This window comes from Bubalus kerabau, chromosome 20 (genome assembly GCF_029407905.1).
Source record: "Bubalus kerabau isolate K-KA32 ecotype Philippines breed swamp buffalo chromosome 20, PCC_UOA_SB_1v2, whole genome shotgun sequence".
In the NCBI taxonomy this organism is placed as follows: domain Eukaryota; kingdom Metazoa; phylum Chordata; class Mammalia; order Artiodactyla; family Bovidae; genus Bubalus; species Bubalus kerabau.
This window is the reverse complement of record NC_073643.1, coordinates 1,938,752-1,962,391: the sequence shown is the minus strand read 5'-3', so window position 1 is coordinate 1,962,391 and position 23,640 is coordinate 1,938,752. Positions and strand designations below refer to the sequence as shown.

At 43.5% G+C, this 23,640-nt stretch overlaps 1 protein-coding gene across 1 annotated transcript; it reads left to right on the top strand.

Annotated features, from left to right (window-relative positions):
- The first annotated feature begins 561 nt into the window (after nucleotides 1-561).
- MRPS24 (mitochondrial ribosomal protein S24) lies at nucleotides 562-22,749 on the top strand. The gene is made up of 4 exons (XM_055558131.1): nucleotides 562-644; nucleotides 724-792; nucleotides 906-1,017; nucleotides 22,314-22,749. Exons 1-4 carry the CDS (start codon nucleotides 606-608, stop codon nucleotides 22,595-22,597), a joined length of 504 nt encoding a protein of 167 aa, XP_055414106.1. The 5' UTR covers nucleotides 562-605; the 3' UTR covers nucleotides 22,598-22,749.
- Nucleotides 22,750-23,640: the final 891 nt, after the last annotated feature.

Below are 23,640 nucleotides of genomic sequence, written 5' to 3'. Positions count from 1 at the left end.
AATATTTCATTTCACAGTTTCGTACCCCTATCTTGCCCCTCCCAAGAACTGTATAAAGTTCTAACCAAAAGATATTTCTTCTTTATTTGTGGATAAGTCAGTACCCCCACCTTTTTTTAAAAAAGGATATTATTTGAAGACAGAGCTTAGCAGCCTAATCTGTCAGACGTGGTAAAACGCTGTTTCCCTAGAGACCCTGGCCAGGCGGTAGGGTTAGCACCAACCCTCCGAAACACTCGTCATTCCACCTGTGAGAACTCTCAAGACAGCGAATCCTCGCGTTCAGCATCCTTCAGTTTCCGCATAGATGACGCAAACCACGACTGTGGCACGGCGGAGTGGTGCGAGACATGCACAGGGCTGCGGGGGGAGGCGCTGAGTCCAACTCCCCGCACCTCCCGGCCCCACACAGCCCGGCTCCTGAAGCCGGAGCCAGGGCCTCCACCGCCCACAGCAGGTCGGTGCCGACGGTGCGCAGCCCCGCCAGGCCGAGAGGCTCGCGCCCCTGCGCCGGCCCGCGGGTGGTCTCGCCCTGGTGGAAGCCTCGCGCGGTTTGTCTTTACACGGCCCGCCCCGCCCCGCCCCGCCCCGCCCCCACGTCCAAGATGGTGGCGCTCCACTGCGGTGGCGGGCTCAGGCCTCTGGTGAGTGGGCGGTGCGGGCCGGACGGCCGGGTGGAAGTGAGGGCCGCTGTCTGGGTCTCACCCCTCACTGTCCCTACAGATGCTGTCCTGGAGCCGGGATCTGCCGTGCATCTGGCGCGCCCTGCATACCTCCGCGGTCTGCTTCAAGGTGAGCGCAGCATGGGGACTCGCGGCCTCGGGGTCTGGGACCTGGGGGTGGGGACATGACCTAGGGCTCGTCCTTGGTCAGTGGTCGCGGAAAGTCACGGCTTCTCTTTTCAGAACCGGGCGGCCCGAGTCCGAGTGGGCAAGGGGAACAAACCAGTGACCTACGAGGAAGCGCATGCGCCTCACTACATCGCCCACCGCAAGGGCTGGCTGTCACTGCACACAGGTGAGGGGACGGTGCGGGACAGAGACGTGCTGTGTCGTGACTGTCACATAAAACACGAATTGAACACGTGTCAGAGATTTTAGTTAACTCAGTATTAAATGGGTGGATCAGAAATAAGTTAAAGTAAAGGAGAATTAATATAGATGAGAGGTATGTGATACGGAATGTCCAAATGTATTTGAAGGGATGCAAAATTGTTTTTTTTTTCCATGGGGGGTGGGCAAGGACTTTGTTGAACTTTCACAGAAATTACTTGCATGCCTAAAGATAATTGTTTTGCATTGCTGTCGGTTATTTGGGGCTTCCTGCATGGTTCAGCCTGGAGAAGGCAATGGCACCCCACTCCAGTACTCTTGCCTGGAAAGTCCCATGGACGGAGGAGCCTGGTGGGCTGCAGTCCATGGGGTCGCGAAGAGTCGGACAGGACTGAGTGACTTCACTTTCACTTTTCACTTTTATGCATTGGAGAAGGAAATGGCAACCCACTCCAGTTTTTTTGCCTGGAGAATCCCAGGGACGGGGGAGCCTGGTGGGCTGCCGTCCATGGGGTCACACAGAGTCGGACACGACTCAGGTGACTTAGCAGCAGCAGCATAGTTCAGCAGTGATGAATCTGTCTGCAGTGCAGGAAACCTGGAGACACTGGTTTGATCCCTGGGATGGGATGGCAACCCACTCCATTAATCATGCCTGGAAAATCCCATGGACAGAGGAGCCTGGTGGGTAACACAGTTCAAGGGGTTGCAAAAAAAGTCAGACATGACTAAATGACTAAAACAATAAAACTTGATTATAATTTAGAGATATAAAATAGCTCAGAGGCAGTGAAAAAAGTGAAACCTTGTAGAATTTGAACAACCCAGGAAACTGTTCTAAATATTGCAGTTTTCAACCAGAGCACAAATCTACATACAGTTGATACCATTATTTGCAGATTCCATGTTTGTGAATTTGCCTGCTTGAGGTGCTTTTTGATTTCAGACCTGCGTAACACTAGGCGGTAGCTTGCAGCAAGTAGCAGTAAGCGGTAGCTAATAACAGGCCCTTAGTTTCCCAGACAGGGAGTCCTAACCACTGTACTGCAGAAGCCAGCAATTAGGGCCATGTTCCCTAGTCTTGCCTGCCTAGTCAAGAACAAATTCAGGTAAGGAGGCAGAAGATAAAGAATAAAGTAGAAAGTTTATTGAAACGAAAAATACATGTAGAAAGGTGCATAGACAAGCTCAGAGAGAGCCAAGCCTTTGGGAAGTTTAAATCCTTTGTAAAGGGGCAGTTTTCCAAGTCTGTGTCTTCCCTCAGGCCAGTCACCTTGCTTTGTTCCCTTTGGTTAATTTGTCTCAGGAACCTCCTCTAGGGTGCCCACGCACACCCTAGCCAAGATGGATCTTTAAGTGAAGGCTTCTGGGAGGAGCAAGAGTCACTGTGGCCTGGAATTATCCTCTGACTTTTGACCCCAAGGAGCCCTTCCGTGCATGTGTAGTGTTCCCCTTATCAGACAGGGTTTTTTCCTTTCTTTGTCCTTGCCATGATTATTCCCTTGAGGTGTTAGCAAGAGACAAAGACTGGCTATATGCCCTGTTTTGTTGCCTGTAAATTCCTCAACTGAAGCGCACCTGTCTCTTATCTCAGGAAATGCAAGCAGAAGAGTGGCTAATTATAAATGTCCAGCCTGAATTCCATCTATCTCCTACCTCATTTTGACATTCATCCTCAGATGTGGGCGGAGCAACAACTCTGCGTATACCTTCCCAGCTGAGGTTGAATAAGGCTCTCGGCCTTCTTGTTTCAGCTTTCATGGTGTAAACAAGTACTCTCTTTGAGATCTGTTAGAAGGCAGTGGCAACCCACTCCAGTACTCTTGCCTGGAAAATCCCATGGAAGGAGGAGCCTGGTAGGCTGCAGTCCATGGGAGGCGAAGAGTCTGACACGACTAAGCGATTTCACTTTCAGTTTTCACTTTCTTGCATTGGAGAAGGAAATGGAAACCCATTCCAGTGTTCTTGCCTGGAGAATCCCAGGGATGGAGGAGCCTGGTGGGCTGCCATCTATGGGGTCACACAGAGTCGGACACGACTAAGCAACTTAGCCAGAGTGCAATGTTTTCAAGTTTTGTGCTTTTTGTTGTTGATTCCCCTGACATGCTCTTGTTACCAGCAAAATCTTGCTTTTCTCTGCCCATTGATGCTGAAAAAAAAAAATACAGGCAGAGTTTCGAGGGAATAGAAAGATGGCTTTAATCTTCAGCCAGCTGAGGGGAGAACACAGCAGGCTAGTGTCTGAGGAGCTGCGCCCCACTCCTAGGGGAAACGAGAGTTTATATAGCCTGGGTCTTGTGGTCTTAGGGTAAATGATAATGCTTAAAGTAATGAAGATCTTGAATTTTTCTTGAATTCTTTCAAAACAGTCATAGTTGGCATCAGATAACCTGGTAATTGAGTCTTGCAATCTGGTAGCCCAGTAATTGGGTCCATTTGTCTCTGGTTTATTGTACTGTGGCCTTCTTTCTGAAATGCAAAAAGCTACAAGGGTGGTCTGCAAAGGGAGTGCCATGAAGGTGAGTAAGCACAGGTCCAGGATGTAATTAGCATTAGAGTTAAAGCATAGTCGTGCGGGATGTAACTCATGCAGAATTAGGGGGCAATAGGTGCAGGGTGTAGTTTACGTAAAGTCAGGTTAGTTTTGGGAAAAGCAACCCTAGTTGCAGACTAAGATTGGGAATAGGTAAACTAAAACTAGGTAAACTAATCTAAAGTAAAACTAGTAAAACTAAAATGAGCTCTTTCAGGCCTGTTTATGTTTCTTCTCCAGCCTGTTCAGTGTTCTCTTTATTTTCTTTATTTTCAGGAAAGGGAAAAGAAAATAAAGAGAAACTCATTCCTCTTTTTTCCTTTTCACTGCAACAAATTCCCCAGTGTTAATTTATTTACTCCGTATCAGTGGAGGAAGGGAAATAGGCATCATTCTTGTCTGGCTGAGGATAAAACCTCAGTTTTGCTCCACTTGACAGTCACCAGCTGTCCAACCAAGGGGCTCATTTATGTCCTATTTCAAATCCCCTTTGAGAGATGTGAACCCCAAGAAATCTTTATTGGGAAGATGAGGGACAATGGTCTGTCTTCTGTAGCTTGTTCAGGCTAACAAGGGACTCGTCGACCCTACCTGGTTGGGATTGTGGAGTTCTCATTCTGTTTCATTATATTTTATTAAGGGGCCCTCTGGTGAGTTCTCTTGTTATTCCTCTAGGATCTGTTCTTCAGTTCAGTTCAGTTCAGTCGCTCAGTCGTGTCCGACTGTTTGCGACCCCGTGAATTGCAGCACGCCAGGCCTCCCTGTCCATCACCAACTCCCGGAGTTCACTCAAACTCACGTCCATCGAGTCAGTGATGCCACCCAGCCATCTCATCCTCTGTTGTCCCCTTCTCCTCCTGCCTCCAATCCCTCAGAGTCTTTTCCAATGAGTCAACTCTTCGCATGAGGTGGCCAAAGTACTGGAGTTTCAGCTTTAGCATCATTCCTTCCAAAGAAATCCCAGGGCTGATCTCCTTCAGAATGGACTGGTTGGATCTCCTTGCAGTCCAAGGGACTCTCAAGAGTCTTCTCCAACACCCCAGTTCAAAAGCATCAATTCTTTGGTGCTCAGCCTTCTTCACAGTCCAACTCTCACATCCATACATGACCACTGGAAAAACCATAGCCTTGACTAGATGGACCTTTGTTGGCAAAGTAATGTCTCTTCTTTTGAGTATGCTATCTAGGTTGGTCATAAGTTTCCTTCCAAGGAGTAAGCATCTTTTAATTTCATGGCTGCAGTCACCATCTACAGTGATTTTGGAGCCCAGAAAAATAAAGTCTGACACTGTTCCTACTGTTTCCCCATCTATTTCCCATGAAGTGTTGAGACCGGATGCCATGATCTTGGTTTTCTGAATGTTGAGCTTTAAGCCAACTTTTTCACTCTCCACTTTCACTTTCATCAAGAGGCTTTTGAGTTCCTCTTCACTTTCTGCCATAAGGGTGGTGTCATCTGCATATCTGAGGTTATTGATATTTCTCCCAGCAATCTTGATTCCAGCTTGTGTTTCTTCCAGTCCAGCGTTTCTCATGATGTACTCTGCATATAAGTTAAATAAGCAGGGTGACAATATGCAGCCTTGACGAACTCCTTTTCATATTTGGAACCAGTCTGTTGTTCCATGTCCAGTTCTAACTGTTGCTTCCTGACCTGCATACAAATTTCTCAAGAGGCAGGTCAGGTGGTCTGGTATTCCCATCTCTTTCAGAATTTTCCACAGTTTATTGTGATCCACAGAGTCAAAGGCTTTGGCATAGTCAATAAAGCAGAAATAGATGTTTTTCTGCAACTCTCTTGCTTTTTCCATGATCCAGTGGATGTTGGAAATTTGATCTCTGGTTCCTCTGCCCTTTCTAAAACCAGCTTGAACATCTGGAAGTTCAGGATTCATGTATTGCTGAAGCCTGGCTTGGAGAATTTTGAGCATTACTTTACTAGCATGTGAGATGAGTGCAATTGTGCGGTAGTTTGAGCATTCTTTGTCATTGCCTTTCTTTGGGATTGGAATGAAACCTGACCTTTTCCATTCCTGTGGCCACTGCTGAGTTTTCCAAGTTTGCTGACATATTGAGTGCAGCACTTTCACAGCATCATCCTCCAGGATTTGGAATAGCTCAACTGGAATTCCATCACCTCCACTAGCTTTGTTCATAGTGATGCTTTCTAAGGCCCACTTGACTTCACATTCCAGGATGTCTGGCTCTATGTGAGTGATCACACCATCGTGATTATCTGGGTCGTGAAGATCTTTTTTGTACAGTTCTTCTGTGTATTCTTGTCACCTCTTCTTAATATCTTCTGCTTCTGTTAGGTCCATACCACTTCTGTCCTTTATTGAGCCCATCTTTGCATGAAATGTTCCCTTGGTATCTCTAATTTTCTTGAAGAGATCTCTAGTCTTTCCCATTCTGTTGTTTTCCTCTATTTCTTTGCATTGATCGCTGAGGAAGGCTTTCTTATCTCTTCTTGCTATTCTTTGGAACTCTGTATTCAAATGGATATATCTTTCCTTTTCTCCTTTGCTTTTTGCTTCTCTTCTTTTCACAGCTATTTGTAAGGCCTCCCCAGACAGCCATTTTTCTTTTTTGCATTTCTTTTCCATGGGGATGGTCTTGATCCCTGTCTCCTGTACAATGTCATGAACCTCATTCCATAGTTCATCACGCACTCGTTCTTAGGAGTGCTGTAATCTCTGTATCGTCATTACCTTGAGGTGAATCTGTTGTAATCTGGAGGAGGCAAAATTTAACAAGTAGTTTTTTGTTTTTCTTAAAAAAAGCAGAGGCCAAAGATCAGTGAAAGAATTACTGTAACAAGGAGTCAAACTAGGAGTCAAAGCAGGAATAAGAACCAAGCTACATTTGATAACAATTTTGAGTGTGGTCCAGATAATGATCACTGCTTGGGTTATCCTGTCCAAAGGAATGGAACCATTTGCACTCAGTTAGAACTGGAATCAAGATTGCCGGGAGAAATATCAGTAATCTCAGATATGCAAATGACACCGCCCTTATGGCAGAAAGTGAAGAACTAAAGAGCCTCGATGAAAGTGAAAGAGGAGAGTGAAAAGGTTGGCTTAAAGCTCAACATTCAGAAAACTAAGATCATGGCATCTGGTCCCATCACTTCATGGCAAATAGATGGGGAAACAGTGTCTGACTTTATTTTTCTGGGCTCCAAAATCACTGCAGATGGTGATTGTAGCCATGAAATTAAAAGATGCTTATTCCTGAGCTCCGAAGAATTGATGCTTTTGAACTGTGGTGTTGGAGAAGACTCTTGAGAGTCCCTTGGACTGCAAGGAGATCCAACCAGCCCATAATAAAGGAGATCTGTCCTGGGTGTTCATTGGAAGGACTGATGCTGAAGCTGAAACTCCAATACTTTGGCCACTTGATGTGAAGAGCTGACTCATTTGAAAAGACCCTGATGCTGGGAAAGATTGAGGGCAGGAGGAGGAGGGGACGACAGAGGATGAGATGGTTAGATGGCATCACCGACTCAATAGACATGGATTTGGGTGGACTCTGGGAGTTGGTGATGGACAGGGGGGCCTGGCGTGCTGCAATTCATGGAGTCGCAAAATGTCGGACACGACTGAGCGACTGAACTGAACTGAGAATGATAGTAAACAGGATAGAAATTATTTTTTTTTTTTTTTAGGAAAATACACCTGAATCCTAATCTAGACTTTACACTTCAAGGAGACTTGAAGCCAGGGTAGCCAGTTGTCTGGTTTTATCCAAGTAGGTTTTAACCTTTAATATGGCTATTGGTAACTGCACGTGTGTTTTCTATTTTTGTTAACATGTGATCTGAGGCAGTTTGTCTAAACATACAATAATTACAAGAAGTGACCTTTAAAAAGTAACACTGTGTGACCCATTGCTAGCAGACATTGTTTGGAGAATGGCTAATGGCATCTTGGATGGCATCACCGACTTGATGGACATGAGTTTCGGTGAACTCCGGGAGTTGGTGATGGACAGGGAGGCCTGGCATGCTGCAATTCATGGGGTTGCCAAGAGTTGGACACAACTGAGCGACTGAACTTAACTAAACTGAATGGTATCCCAAGTTGGATACAACTCAGAAAAGTCAAGTTTTTAACAATACAAGGACTAGTCTGAAATCATACCCATTGTGCCATCTAGTTATTTCCTTGAATGTCTGAACCACAGCTACTGTATTTTGACTTTTAATTGTAGTTTTCTCCTTAATAGCCAAAGCAAATGTCACTGTCAATGGCGTTAGTGTTTCTCTAGGTATGAGAAGATGAGCTAGGTATGAGCAAGAGTCTGGGCTCATAAAATCTCCTCTTGAAAGTATTTTAAGTATTTGAAGGTCTGTTCTGTCAGTTGTTCCAGAGCACAGAGTGCTTCATTCCTGATCTCCACCCAGAACTCCTTTCAAGAGATATTGAAAGTCAGCAGCTGCAGTGGCCATGATTTAATCTTTGTAGAGGTAGATGGCAAGTGCCAATATCTAGTTGGTAGATTCCCTTCAGGGTCATAAATTTGACCATGGTTTGGGGGCATTCATGGCCATTTTGTCCCAGTGTGCTGTTTCGTTGGTGCAAAAGTAATTGAGGTTCAAAAGTAATTGTGGTTGATGCAAAAGTAAGAGTAATTACAGTTGGTGCAAAACTCAACTGCAGTTACTTTTGAACCTCAATTACTTTTGCCCCAACTGCAATTACTTTGCACAGTCCAAATAGGAATGCTTATTCCCAGGTCTGGTGAAGATTTCATTGACAGGCCACTCAATGTGCTGTTACTGGGTTAGGCCATAAAACAATATCCAGAATTCTCTGAATTACCTGTCTTTACTAGTCTCTTGTGGTCCAGGAAGATATCCCCTCTTGTTGCTTCTTCTCATATCTGGAGTTATGCTGTTAGAATCACTGCTCTCATATGGAACTATATATCATCATTTTATCAGAGGCTCAATCACACATTTGGTAATGTAAGAAACAATTTTCTGAAGCAGGCAGTATAGAAAATACCTAATAGTATTAGTAGGGTTAAGTTAGAATTTAAGTCAAGAACTTCCATTAGGTGTAACCCAGTATATCCCCAGGTTATCTTAGTCTGTTCTGTTACAGTCCCTATCTTTAAGGGAAATTATACATTATCACTGTTTATAAGACACCCAGCTTAATTTCCTAATGTTACTAGACTGATTATCCTTAGTGTAGTCTAATTGTTTCTAACATAGAGGACCATTAAAACTTAAATTACCGTAGCCTGGTGTTAACTGCATAAATCTCATACTTATGAGAGGCTTTTATTCCTTGGCTGAAATTTTGCTTGTTGCTGTGACTGAACTTGAGTGATAAGGAAATTTTATGTTTATGGCCAAGTTCAGAGCAGGTATTATTAATTGATCAGGTGAGGGGATATCTATTAATATCAATAGTGGCCTGAACATGACTATAATTTTTCTTTAAAATAAATTCCCTAACAGTCAGCCAGTTAGAGCCTTGGAGTGGAGAAATCCACCAAAGTAACCCAGAAGTACTAGACACAGTTAATTGGCTACAAACCCAACAATTGGATTGATGTTTAAAACTAGCATAGGATCATGTCTGTGATAGAAAAACGTTTGATTCATATGCAGAGGTCCAAGAAGTCAAGAAAATATTTTAAAGAATCATATAAGTCAGGTCCAGGATCTTGGGTAGGCTGTCTCCTTCTGATGTCTTCTCATCCTGGTATGAATGTAGTTTCTCCTCTGAGCATTGTTTTAAGGTAATTTTGAGATCAGCAGTCTTCACTATAACCCAATCCAATGCAGAGACCCTTTGTGAGTGAAAATTAATCCAAGAGATAATTCCTCTTAGTTTCACTGTGCATGAGCTAGTTAAGAGTACCTGATCCTTCCATCTAGGTTGGTGATTGTCCTTTGAATTAGATCTTTTCCAGTATGCATAATACCCTGGTTTCAGGTCACAGGGCATCTGATCTCCATTCAAAGATAAGATTACTGAGATAAGCTTCGGAAACAAACTTAAAAGTACTCCTTAATTAAACTTCTTTAGCATTATAACATAATAGCAAGAAACTGGGAAATGAGTCTTGGTAAACGGAGACCTTAGTTAACAAAACTCTTAAGTGAAACATAATTGTTTCCATTGTGAGGACATTAAACCCATCAAATTAAAAAAATTTTGATTTGTCAGGGGGCTGGGAAAAGCCAGGTGGCCGTCTTGGGTTTTCCGTAGTCCTGAGTCTGATTTACAGCTATTGTTTACCCATTTTAATCCCCTGATGTAGTAGTAGATTGTTGCCATGTTTTAAGGACATCAAGATAAAAAATTTTGTAGAAGCAGAATGAGCTTTACCTACACATGCCATAACCTTTGTAGATCATTGTGAGATAATACTTGTTTACCTTACCAAAATAACAGAAGATTTTAACAACAAATATAAGTCACTTAAAGGCAAATAAGTTTACACAGACTAATTAAAAGCAGCCTTCCATGAAAACTTTGTTCTCTTAAGAGAAAGAACCAAATTTCAGTCTAGTTTCAATGAACTTGACCTGATGATGTATATAATTACAGTTGATCATAGAGGCTTTTTGCTTGCTGAAACTTTTTAAGGATTCTCAGACTGAACTTTTAAAAGACTTCTCAGGGCTAAGAAAATCACACCAAGGGCTTGTCACAGATTTTACTTATCAGACCCACTGACTTCCTTCCTTTTTAAGGTCCCCCAAATCTTGAGATTTTTGTACCTGTTAGTGAGGTAGGCTTCCTGACTTAGCTAATAAGCTTCTGGGAATCTAAGAGTTCCTAATCTCTAGAAAGCAGACAAAGGGGAAAAGATAAATGTTTCCATTCTGCTTACAAAGAAAATTTACCAAATTACTTTACGTCATAATCAGTTTGAGAAGAAGGTTTTCCTTACACCGGAAAACACAAATTCAAATCTGTTATTTTTCAGATAGAAATCATAAAATTAAAACCATATCTTCTGTCCATTTAATCCTTTTGTTAGCATTTTATGAAGCCATCAGGTACTTATTAGGATTCTTTGATTTCTTAGCCAATTCAGCATTATGGTGTGAAGATCAGAAACTTGTATTTATCTAAAAATCCTTCTATAAATCTTGCAGCTGAAGCATTTTTCAAAGACATCAGAGTGAACCCATAGGTATATATAATGACAAAAGACTTAAATCATGTTTAAAATCTGATTACAATGCAATTGACAGAGTAACTAGGTTACTGGTGTGACATAAAACACTTTCAGATAATAACTAGGGTTATGGTTGTTGACATTTTACCAGGTTCGCCTGCCATGCTGGAGATGCAGGAGACGCAGGTTTGATCCCTGAGTCAGGAAGGTCCCCTGAAGGAGGGCATTGGCAACCCACTCCCGTATTCTTGACTAGAGAATCCCATGGACAGAGTGTTACTGAACATAGTCAAGTCTGTGTGCTTGATGCACAGTAAGGCCAAACAATACTAAAACATTGGAGTTTGGGACAGAGAAAAGTTTTTTTTTCAGGGCCATGTAAGGAGACAGGTGGTTCATGCCTTAAGAATCCCAGTTTTCAGCAAAGTCCTTGTAAAAGCAAAAGGTGATGGAGGGACATGGTTAGTTGTTGCAAACTTCCTGATATTAGATCCTTTGTTCTTGAAGTCAGGTCATGTTCAGGTAATGATTTTCCTGTAAATCTCTACCCAAACGAATGTTATTGTCTTGACAAGAAAGGACAAGGTCTCAAGGCACAACTTTTACACTCCAAAGTCCTGGTCCTGGCTAAGAGGACGCAGAGCTCAGTTGACAGTTCCTTCAGGGCCAGGTCTCCAGGCTTTGCCCAACCCAACTAGTCCTCAGGCCTCTAAAGAGGGGAGACCAGGTCCCACAAACTGTGTCCCAGGCAAACTGCCACTGTTACTGAGCCCAAGCTCATTCTGCTCACGGCATAACAGGCCAATAAATTTGGAAATGAGTTGTTGGAGCAAGAAATAATGACTTTAATTGGAAGGTCAGCAAACAGAGAAGATGGCAGACTAGCCCCTCAAAAACCGTTAGAATTCAGGGTCTATACAGTAGAGGGAGGGGCTTTCAGTAGCACTGACCAATGGCAGAGCAGGGCTGTTAATGGTCACTTCTCTATGGTTGCTCACTTGCTTTGGGGGAGGGGCCCACCGGAGTGGGCCAATGGCTGAGAGAACCATTATAGCTGGTGTCTGTCTTAGTGGAGCATGCAGGCCAGCGCCAGGGAGGGAAAGGCCCCTTATGCCTTGGGTCCCATCTGGGACCACCACACCACCATGGCTGTTAGGTCGCAGAGACCAGGATGGGGGAGAGGTTCACCGCTGCCTCAAGGCCTGGGCCAAAACTAGTGAGTGGCCTTGGTGAGGGCTCTGAAAAGTCCTACAGTACACAGCCCCAAGCCTGTTCTTTGGGCCCCCCATCTGCCCCACTGGCCCAAGGCTGGGTGAGCTGGAGGGCCTTGGGAAGAAGACTGGGATCCGCCTCTTACCTCACTCTCCACTATTGACCAACATTCATCTATTGTCTGAATCCTCTCACTAACTGTTGCTCATTGACAGTTGGTTGCCAGTGGGTGAGGCACACTGAGGCACTAACCAATGGCTGAGTAGGACCCGTTGCCTGATAACAGGGTGCAGAGTAATGATGCACAGCAGTGGCTGTATGCTAAAGGCTGAGCTCACTGTGCTGTTACAAGAGGATCCTGGCAGGCTGTAACAACAGGATGAGCATAGCCCTTAGCAGGCAGCCATTGCTGTCCCTTGTTACTCTGCACCCTGTTACTAAGCAACAGGTTTTGCTCAGTCATTGCTTGCTGCCTCAGTGGGCCCTGCTCACAAGCAACCATCTGTCAGTGAGCGACCATTAGTGGTCCTGCTTAGCTATCGGTCAGTGCCACAGTTGGCCCTATCCACTGCTAACTGTCAATGAAGGACTATTGGGGAAGTGATTCAGTCAAGGGTTAGTGGTGTGGTCATGAGGTAGACATTGAGGTAAGAGGCAGATTCAGGCCTTCTCCTGGAGGCCCTACAGCTTACCCAGCCTTGGGCCAGCAGGTGAGCTGGAGGGCCCAGGGAATAGACTGGGGACTATGTCCTGCAGGGCTTCATAGCCCTTACTGAGGCCCTCCACTAGCCTTGGCCCAGGCCTTGAGGCAGCAGTGAACCTCTTTCCTCATCCCTGTCTCTGCAACCTGATAGCAGTTGCCTTCTGCCTGGCCGCAGTCTGGGGGACCTGGTCTCCCCATTTGGATGGGCTGAGGAGACTGACGATCAGTTGGTTGGGTGCCTGGCTCCCTCAGGGATGACAGCTGGGCAGACTGTAGGAAGCAGCTGCCAACTGAGATCTGCCTTCTCTTAGCCAGACTGGGACCTCGGAGGGTGAAAGTTGTTGTGCTTTGGGACTTTGCCCTTTCTTGTCAGGACAGAGAATAACATTCAGCTGGTAGAGATTTACAGGAACATGGTTACTTAATCATGACCTGACCTTGAGAACAAAGGATCTGACACGGAGAAGTCTGCAACAAGTAACCATGCCCATCCCTCACCCTTTCTTTTAAAGGGCTTGCTGAAATCTTTTTAGTAACTCTGGGGTTCTTAGGGGATGAGCCACCATCTCTTTGTATGAATCTATAATAAACCTTTCTCTGTTCTAAACTGTAATGTTTTAGTATTGATGGACCTCACCATGCATCTGGCACACAGACTTGCAATTTCGGTAACAATTTAGCGCTACAGTCCATGTGTTCACAAAAAGTCAGACATGACTGAGCATGCACACATGTACCATACAGTATAATCTTTGTTGTTGTTCGGTCACTAAGTCATGTCTGACTCTTGACAGCACCGTGGACTGCAGCATGCCAGGCTCCTCTGTCCTCTGCTATCCCCCGGAGTTGCCCAGATTCATGTCCATCGAGTCAGTGATGCTGTATAACTATCTCATTCTCTGCTGCCCTCTTCTCCTGCCCTCAATCTTTCCCAGCATCAGGGTCTTTTCCAGTGAGTCGGCTCTTTGTATTAGGGGCCAAAGTATTGGAGCTTCAGCATCAGCCCTTCCACTGAATATCCAGGGTTGATTTCCTTTAGGGTTGACTGGTTTGATCTCTTGGCAGTCCAAGGGCCCCTCAAGAGTCTTCTCAGCACCACAATTTTAAAACATCAATTCTTCGGCTCTCAGCCTTCTTTGTGGTCCAACTCTCACATCCATACATGACTATTGGAAAAACCATAGCTTTGACTATACAGACCTCTGTGGACAAGGTGATGTCTCTGCTTTTTAATACTCTGTCAAGGTTTGTGATAGCTTTCCTTCCAAGGAGCAAGCATTTTTTAATTTTAGGGCTGCAGTCACTGTCAGAAGTGATTTTAGAGCTGAAGAGAAAAAAAATCTCACTGCTTCCATTTTTTCCCTTTTTATTTGTCATGAGTAATGGGACTGGCTGCCATGAGCATAGTTTTTTTAATGTTGAGTTTAATTGGAGGATAATTGCTTTACCGTATTGTATTGGTTTCTGCCATACATCAACATGAATCAGCCATAGGTGTGCTTATGTCCTCTCCCTCTTGAGCCTCCCTCCCATCTCTCACCCCATCCCACCCCGTAGGTTTTCAGAGAACACCGAGTTTGAAGTTTCCTGAGTCATAACGCAAATTCCCACTGGCTATATTACATATGGGAATGTATATGTTTCCATGCTCCTCTCAGTTCGTCTCATCATGTCCTTCCCCTACTGTGTCCACAGGTTTGTTTACTATGTCTGTCTCCGTTGCTGCCCTGAATATAGGTTCATCAGTACCAGCTTTCTAGATTCCATATATATGCGTTGCAGGAGTGCTCAGTCACTCAGTTGTGTCTGACTCTTTGTGACCTCATGGACTGGACCCTGCTCGGCTCCTCTGTCCATGGAATTTTCCAGACAAGAATATTGGAGTGGGTCGCCATTTCCTACTCCAGGGAGCTTCCTGACCCAGGGATTTAACCCACGTCTCTTGCATCTCCTGCATTTGCATGTGGATTCTTTTACCATTGCATCAATATGTGTTAATATAGGATATTTATTTTTCTTTTTATTAACTCTGTATAATAGGCTCTAGGTTTATTAGAGCCTTATTAGAACTGACTCAGATGCGTTCTTTTTTTTATGGCCGAATAATATTCCATTGTATATATGTCCTACAAGTTCTTTATCCATTCATATGTCCATAAACATCTAGGTTGCTTCCATGTCCTAGCTATTGTAAATAGTGCTGCAGTGAGCATTGGGGTACATGTGTCTTTTTCAGTTATGGTTTCTTCAGGGTATATGTTCAGTAGTGGGATTGCTGGGTCGCATGATAGTTTCATTCTTTATATTCTAAGGAATCTCCATACTGTTCTCCATAGTGGATATATCAGTTTACATTCCTACCAACAGTGCAAGAGGGTTCCCTTTACTCCACACCCTCTCTAACATTAATTGTTTGTAGATTTTTTTGGTGATGGTCTTTCTGACCGGTGTGAGGTGATACCTTATTGTAGTTTTTTTTTTTTAACTTTAAACTTTTTATTTTGTATTGGGGTATAGCCAGCTAACAATGTAGTAGTTTAAGGTGAACAGTGAAAGGACTCAGCCATACATTTACATGTATCCATTTTCTCCCACACCCCCCTCCCATCCACCCCCTCACCACTCTAACATTGAGTAGAGTTGCATTCAGTTCAGTTCAGTTCAGTCACTCAGTCGTGTCCAACTCTTTGCGACCCCATGAATTGCAGCACGCCAGGCCTCCCTGTCCATCACCAACTCCCGGAGTTCACACAGACTCACGTCCATCGAGTCAGTGATGCCATCCAGCCATCTCATCCTCTGTCGTCCCCTTCTCCTCCTGTCCCCAATCCCTCCCAGCATCAGAGTCTTTTCCAATGAGTCAACTCTTCACATGAGGTGGCCAAATTACTGGAGTTTCAGCTTTAGCATCATTCCTTCCAAAGAAATCCCAGGGCTGATCTCCTTCAGAATGGACTAGTTGGATCTCCTTGCAGTCCAAGGGGCTCTGAAGAGTCTTCTCCAACACCACAGTTCAAAAGCATCAATTCTTTGGCACTCAGCTTTCTTCACAGTCCAACTCTCACATCCATACATGACCACAGGAAAAACCATAGCCTTGACCAGACAGACCTTTGTTGGCAAAGTAATGTCTCTGCTTTTGAATATGCTGTCTAGGTTGGTCATAAGTTTCCTTCCAAGGAGTAAGCATCTTTTAATTTCATGGCTGCAGTCACCATCTGCAGTGATTTTGGAGCCCCCAAAAATAAAGTCTGACACTGTTTCCACTGTTTCCCCATCTATTTCCCATGAAGTGATGGGACCAGATGCCATGATCTTCGTTTTCTGAATGTTGAGCTTTAAGCCAACTTTTTCACTCTCCTTTTTCACCTTCATCAAGAGGCTTTTTAGTTCCTCTTCACTTTCTGCCATAAGGGTGGTGTCATCTGCATATCTGAGGTTATTGATATATCTCCCAGCAATCTTGATTCCAGCTTGTGTTTCTTCCAGTCCAGCATTTCTCATGATGTACTCTGCATATAAGTTAAATAAGCAGGGTGACAGTATACAGCCTTGACATACTCTTTTTCGTATTTGGAACCAGTCTGTTGTTCCATGTCCAGTTCTAACTGTTGCTTCCTGACATGCATACAGATTTCTCAAGAGTCAGGTCAGGTGGTCTGGTATTCCCATCTCTTTCATAATTTTCCACAGTTTATTGTGATCCATGCAGTCAAAGGCTTTGGCATAGTCAATAAAGCAGAAATAGATGTTTTTCTGGAACTCTCTTGCTTTTTCCATGATCCAGCAGATGTTGGCAATTTGATCTCTGGTTCCTCTGCCTTTTCTAAAACCAATTTGAACATCTGGAAGTTCACAGTTCACGTATTGCTGAAGCCTGGCCTGGAGAATTTTGAGCATTACTTTACTAGCGTGTGAGATGAGTGCAATTGTGCAGTAGTTTGAGCATTCTTTGGCATTGCCTTTCTTTGGGATTGGAATGAAAACTGCCCTTTTCCAGTCCTGTGGTCACTGCTGAGTTTTCCAAATTTGCTGGCATATTGAGTGCAGCACTTTGATAGCATCATCTTTCAGGATTTGAAATAGCTTAACTGGAATTCCATCATTACTATGTATAATAGTTCCTTCTTCATTTTCCATTTTGAGTATATTAGTGTATACGTGACCTCCCCAAACAGCCTAACTATCCCTTCGTGCCAACAACCATAAGTTCGTTTTCTGAGTCTGAGTCTCTGTTTTGTACGTAAGTTCATTTATATTCTTTTTAGATTCCACATATAAGGGATGTCATATGATGTTTCTTCTTCTCTTATTTGTCAGTTTGACACTGTCTAGGTTGCCCATGTTGCAAATGGCATCATTTCATTCCTTTTAATGGCTGAATAATATTCCATTGTATATATGTAGCATCTTATTTATCCATTCCTCTGCCTATGGACATCTAGGTTGCTTCCATGTCTTGGCTATTGTAAATAGTCCTGCAATGAACATTGAGGTGCACATATCTTTTCGGATCATGTTTTTCTCCAGATATGTGCCCAGGAGTGGGATTGTAGTGTCATATGGTAGCTTAGTTTTTTAAGGAACCTCTGTACTATTCTCTATAGTGGCTGTACCAACTTACATTCCCACCAACAGTGTAGAAGGCGCCCTTCCTCTCCACACCCTCGCCAGCATTTACTGTCTGCATTTTTTGGTGATAACACTCTGACCCCTGTGAGGTGGTATCTCGTTGTAGCTTTGATTGCGTCTCTCTAATGATTAGCAATGTTTAGCAGCTGTCCATATGCCGTCTGTATGTCCTCTGGAGAGATGTCTGTTCAGTTCTCCTGCCCGAGCAGGCTGTTTCTTTTGATGCTGTTGAGGATTATAAGCTGTTTGTAAATTTTGGAGACTAAAACCCTGTCAGTCACATCATTTGCAAATATTTTAATATTTTCTCCCAATCTGTGGGTTGTCTTTTTGTTTATTCCTTCACTGTGTAAACTCTTTGAGTTTTAAGTAGGTTTTTGGTTTTTTTTTTAATTTACGTTATTCTGGGAGATGGATCAAAAAAGATGCTGCTATAATTTGTGTCAGAGAGCATTCTGCTGATGTTTTCCTCTATGAAATTTATAGTGTCCAGTCTCACATTTGGGTTTTTAATCCATTTTGAGCTTATTTTTGTGTGTAAAGTTAAAGAATGATCTATTTATCTATTTTTCTACCAGTACCATACTGTCTTGATGACTGTAGTTCATAGTATAGTCTGAAGTCAGGAAGGTTGCTCGGATTCATAGAAAGGAGTTTGTGAGTAGTAGGGATTTAAGCTCTGTTTTTCTTTCGCAACATTACTTTGGTTGTTCAAGGTATGTTGTGTTTCCATACAAATTGTGAAATTTTTTTATTCTAGTTCTGTGAAAAATACCATCCGTGGTTTAATAGACACTGTGTTGAATTTGTAGATTACCTTGAGTAGTTTAGTCATTTTCACAATATTGATTCTTCTAGTCCAAGAACATAGTATATCTCTCCATCTCTGTGTCATCTTTGATTTCTTTCATCAGTGTTTTACACTTTTCTGCATACAGCTCTTTGTCTCTTTAGGTAGGTTTATTCCTAGGTATTTTATTCTTTTGGTTGCAATGGTGAATGAGATTGTTTGCTTAATTTCTCTTTCTGATTTTTTATTGTTAGTGTATAGGAATGCAAGGACTTTCTACGTATTAATTTTATATCCTACAACTTTATGATATTTATTGATTAGGTCTAGCAATTTTCTAGTGGTATCTTTAGCGTTTTCTATGTATAGTATCATGTCATATGCAAACAGTGAGAATTTTCCTTCTTTTCTGATCTAGATTGCTTTTATTTCTTTTTCTTCTCTGATTACCATGGCTAGGACTTCCAAAACTATGTTGACAAATAGTGGCAGGAATGGGCAGGCTACTCCATTTCTTCTAAGGGATTCCTGCCCACAGTAGTAGATACAATGGTCATCTGAGTTAAATTCACCCATTCTAGTCCATTTTAGTTTTCTGATTCCTAGAATGGCGACGTTCACTCTCGCCATCTCCTGTTTGACCACTTCCAATTTGCCTTGATTCATGAACCTGACATTCCAGGTTCCTATGCAATATTGCTCTTTACAGCATCGGAACTTGCTTCTATCACCAGTCACATCCACAACTGGGTATTGTTTTTGCTTTGGCTCCATCCCTTCATTCTTTCTGAAGTTATTTCTCCACTGATCTCCAGTAGCATACTGGGCACCTAATGACCTGGGGAGTACCTCTTTCAGTATCCTATCATTTTGCCTTTTCATAGTGTTCATGGGGTTCTCAAGGCAAGAATACTGAAGTGGTTTGCCATTCCCTTCTCCAGTGGACCACATTCTGTCAGACCTCTCCACCATGACCCTCCTATCTTGGTTGGCCCCACAGGGCATGGCTTAGTTTCATTGAGTTAGACAAGGCTGTGATCCATGTGATCAGATTGGCTAGTTTTCTGTGATTATGGTTTCAGTGTGTCTGCCCTCTGATGCCCTCTTGCAATACCTACTGTCTTACTTGGGTTTTTCTTACCTTGGACGTGGGGTATCTCTTCATGGCTGCTCCAGTAAAGCGTAGCTGCTGCTCCTTCCTTACCTTGGACAAGGGGTATCTCCTCACCGCCTCCCCTCCTGACCTTGAACATGGAGTAGCTCCTCTAGGCACAGCCACCGCCCCTTTGACGTGGGGTTGCTCCTCGGCCACCACCCCTGACCTCAGGCGAGGGGTAGCTCCTCCCGGCGGTCACCCCTTGTTATCTATAGGTCGACAATAACTTAGAATTTTTCCTAGGGGACTCTGTGATGGAACCTTAGAGGAAGTGCTTCCTATTCTAGCTTGAACAGTTAGTACTGGATGTTTGCATGCTCATAACAATATAAACAAACCAAACTGCAGCAGCAGAAAGTCACTAAAAAGAAAGAGAATGGCAAAGACATGCCCAGAAATCAAAAGCAAGGGGGCAGAAAAATGCCCCAAAAGGATGGCATGAAGATGTCCAAAAATCAAAAAGCCAAATGGCAAGAATGCCTCAAATGTGACTTCCAAGTCCTGCTAAACCTGTGATATTTGTCCAAAGTGGCACCTTGTGAAAGCAGTTTCTCTTCATAGAATTTTCCAAACTGGGACTGAAGCTATTCCCCAAATAGGAAACATCAACAGTCTCTAGAGGGCTTACCAAACATAGCAGTTTGGGACATACCAAACTCCCTCTTTTTTATCCTCCACGAATTAATGTCTTCTCGGAGTAGAAATCTGTGCCAGAGAGAGCAGTGGAAGAGAAGGTGTCCTCAAGGCAGAAATAAAGCTTCTGCAGCTGTAGGGCATCTTTTCCCCTGTTCTCCACCATAGCCTCAGATTTCTGCAGCCAAGGTGGCCAATTGGGTGTGTTTGAGGTACAGCCCTACAACAGGGAGTCCCAGGCCATCTGGCCTCAGAGAAATCCCCCAATGAGCTATTCTTCCTGAAAGAGCCTGGTGTGGAGAGAGATCCCTAAACTTCCTATCAAGCCAAGGGGCCCTGTGGAGTCACCTGCCTGCAAGCAGATTCTGCATGAGCTCCCATTTATTGCTGCCAAAATCTTGGCTTTCTCTGCCCACCCATGCCAAATAAAAATTATGGAGACAGAGTTTAGAGGAAGAAGTTAGCTGAGGGGAGAACACAGCATGCTAGTGCCTCAGGAACTGTGAATCAAGAGACTTCATTTTTTTTTTTTTTTTTTCTTTAGACTTTATATAGCCTGGGTCTCCTGGTCTTAGGGTAAATGATAAGGCTCAAAGTAATGAAGGTCTTGCATTCTTGCATTGTTTTAAAACAGTAATAGCAGGCATCAGGTAACCCAGTAATTGGGTTCATTTGTCTCTGGTTTATTCAATGTGGCCTTCTTTCTGAAATGAAAAAGCTACAAGGAGTGGTCTACAAAGGGAATGTGATAGGGGTATACACCAGGCACTGGATGTAATTAGTAAAGAGTTAAAGGGTAATGGAGAAGGAAATGGCAACCCACTCCAGTGTTCTTGCCTGGAGAATCCCATGGACGGAGAAGCCTGGTAGGCTGCAGTCCATGGGGTCGCACAGAGTCGGACACGACTGAAGCGACGCAGCAACAGCAACAACAACAACAGCTGAGAAGGCAATGGCAAACCACTCCAGTACTCTCGCCTGGAAAATCCCATGGACGGAGGAGCCTGGTAGGCTGCAGTCCATGGGGTTGCTAAGAGTCGGACACGACTGAGCGACTTCACTTCACTTTCACTTAAAGGGTAATAGGCTTCCCTAGTGGCTCAGATGGTAAAGCGTCTGCCCACAATGCAGGAGACCTGGGTTCGATCCCTGGGTCAGGAAGATCCCCTGGAGAAGGAAATGGCAACCCGTTCCAGTACCCTTGCCTAGAAAATTCCATGGATGGAGGAGCCTGGTAGGCTACGGTCCATGGGGTCACAAAGAGTCGGACATGACTTAATAACTTCACTTAGGAAAGGGTAATAGGTTCTGGATGTAACTCATGCAGTTAGGGGGCTATAGGTGCAGGATGTAATTTACATAGTGTCAGATTAGTTTGGGGAAAAGTAAACCTAGATACAGACTACAGATTGGGAATTAAGTAAAATTAGGAGTGATTATCTCTTTCAGGCCTGTTTATATTTGCCCTCCAGCTTGTTTACTGTTTTCATTATTTCCTTTGTTCTCAGGAAAGAGAAAGAAAAAAGAGAAACTCATTGCTTTTTTTTTCCTTTTCACTGCAACACCATCTAGTGTTTCTAAGCACAAGAAGACTGTGTTGTACCTTACAGGGCACGATTGTTAGAAAAGCTTTCTTCAGGCATGTGTTACAGAGCTGTTGGGGGAGAGTTCAGTGTTAATCAGCCATTTGTAGGTGTCTTTAACAGAGAAATAAAATAAAACTTAATATCAATCTGTTGATAAAAGTATTGTAACCAGAGACTTGCAGAATTTCCACCAGGAGCAGTGGTTTAGTTTAGTATTTACTAATTTGTTATTCATTTTGATTATATAGAACATAACTCTTAACTTTATAAAGCATAACTACTGTGAATTAATGAGAATCAACAATATTTTGTTCATTATAAGGGTTCTCAACTTGAACGTTTGAGATACATCTGTCTAGAGAACCTACTTAAAGTATGGATTTCTATCCCAAACCCTTTTCAAGTTCTTGTTCTGAGGTCTAGGGGGTGGGTGTGGAGACTCATAACAAATATTGTAAGAGGTGCAAAGGTTTATGGTCTACAGTGAGAATTTACTTGTTGAGGCCATGGCTCTAGTTAATGAGAGAGCTCACACCTCAGAAGTAGCTGATGGCCTCATCTCTCTGGCCCATGGAATGACCAGTGCTTTTGTATGGCAGTGAGGAGAGAGTGGGAAAGGGGTACTCTGTGTCTACATAAAGGAATCTCAGCTTTGTGCCCTTCTCTTTTGTGAGACAAGATAATGATAATACATGCTTCACAGGATTTGTTTGGGGATTACTGAAATAATGTTCTTGAAGCTTCAGAGTATTATTCTTTTTCCACTGTAGAAGAAAAGAGAAGAGGCGGGTGGGGAATTGAATGCCCAGTGCTTTTGGATGTTACCTCTGGAATTTTGGCCAACTCACCATGGTACACTTCTCTTTTCAGGTAACCTGGATGGGGAGGACCACGCTGCCGAGCGAACAGTGGAAGATGTTTTCCTTCGCAAATTTATGCTGGGCACCTTCCCAGGCTGCCTGGCTGACCAGCTTATTCTGAAGCGCCGGGCTAACCAGGTGGAGATCTGTGCCCTGGTTCTGAGGCAGCTACCTGCGCACAAGTTCTACTTCCTTGTGGGCTACAGTGAGACCCTGCTGTCCCACTTTTACAAGTGTCCTGTTCGTCTGCACCTCCAAACTGTTCCCTCAAAGGTTGTGTATAAGTATATCTAGGACATACATCAAGCTTTTTACATCAAGTTGTAGCCTGCGAAGGACAGAAACTTGTGAAAATGGACTGAAGTAGAAATAGGGGAAATACATCCCCTCAGATTTCTGAGACTTTGTCTTCAGAGTTGCTATTGAATAAATAGACTCTCCATGTTGTCTTGCTTCTTCGTCTGTCTAGAGAACTAGAATAGGGTCTTTGAGGATGCCCCAGGGTTCCCAAGAAGGCTGCCAGTTACCTGAGGTTTAGGTAATAGCTATGGTTCAGTGCATATCCTGTGCCAATCACTGTGTCAGGAATTTTACCTGAAGTTCTTTGTTTTCTCTTAAAATGGAAAGATCCATTTTTGGAGATTATAAAGCAGTTATTTTTTAAAAAACCTTTTTCAATTTAAGTCTGAATTTTGTAATAAGGAGTTCACAATCTGAGCCACAGTCAGCTCTTGGTTGTGTTTTTGCTGACTCTATAGAGCTTCTCTATCAGCTGCAAAGAATATAATCAACCTGATTTTGGAATTGACCATTTGGTGATGTCCATGTGTAGTCATCTCTTGTGTTGTTGGGAAATTGTGTTTGCTATGACCAGTGCATTCTCTTGGCAAAACTTTGTTAGCCTTTGCTCTGCTTCATTTTGTACTCCAAAGCTAAACTTGCCTGTTTAGCCAGGTATCTCTTGACTTCCTGCTTTTGCATTCCACTTCCCTATGGCATAAGGACATCCCTTTTTTGGTTAGTTGTTTGGTTAGTTCTACAAGGTCATGTAGGTCTTCAAAGAACTGGTCAACTTCAGCTCCTTTGGCATCAGTGGTTGGGGCATAGACCTGGAGTGGTTTGCTCTGGAAATAAACAAAGATCGTTCTGTTGTTTTTGAGGTTGCACCAAAGTACCGCCTTTTGGACTCTTGTTGACTGTGAGAGCTACTCCATTTCTTCTAAGGGATTCTTGCCCACAATAGTAGATATAATCGTCATTTGAATTAAATTCTCCCATTCCCATCCTTTTTAGTTCACTAATTACTAAGATGTTGATGTTCACTCTTGCCATCTCCT

Bases quoted from the DNA above. Each gene is read 5' to 3' on its own strand.
- MRPS24 (XM_055558131.1), top strand. From the start codon at position 606: ATGGTGGCGCTCCACTGCGGTGGCGGGCTCAGGCCTCTG. The intron at 645-723 runs GTGAGTGGGCGG...CTGTCCCTACAG, and splicing joins GTGGCGGGCTCAGGCCTCTG to ATGCTGTCCTGGAGCCGGGA. The intron at 1,018-22,313 runs GTGAGGGGACGG...TTCTCTTTTCAG, and splicing joins CTGGCTGTCACTGCACACAG to GTAACCTGGATGGGGAGGAC.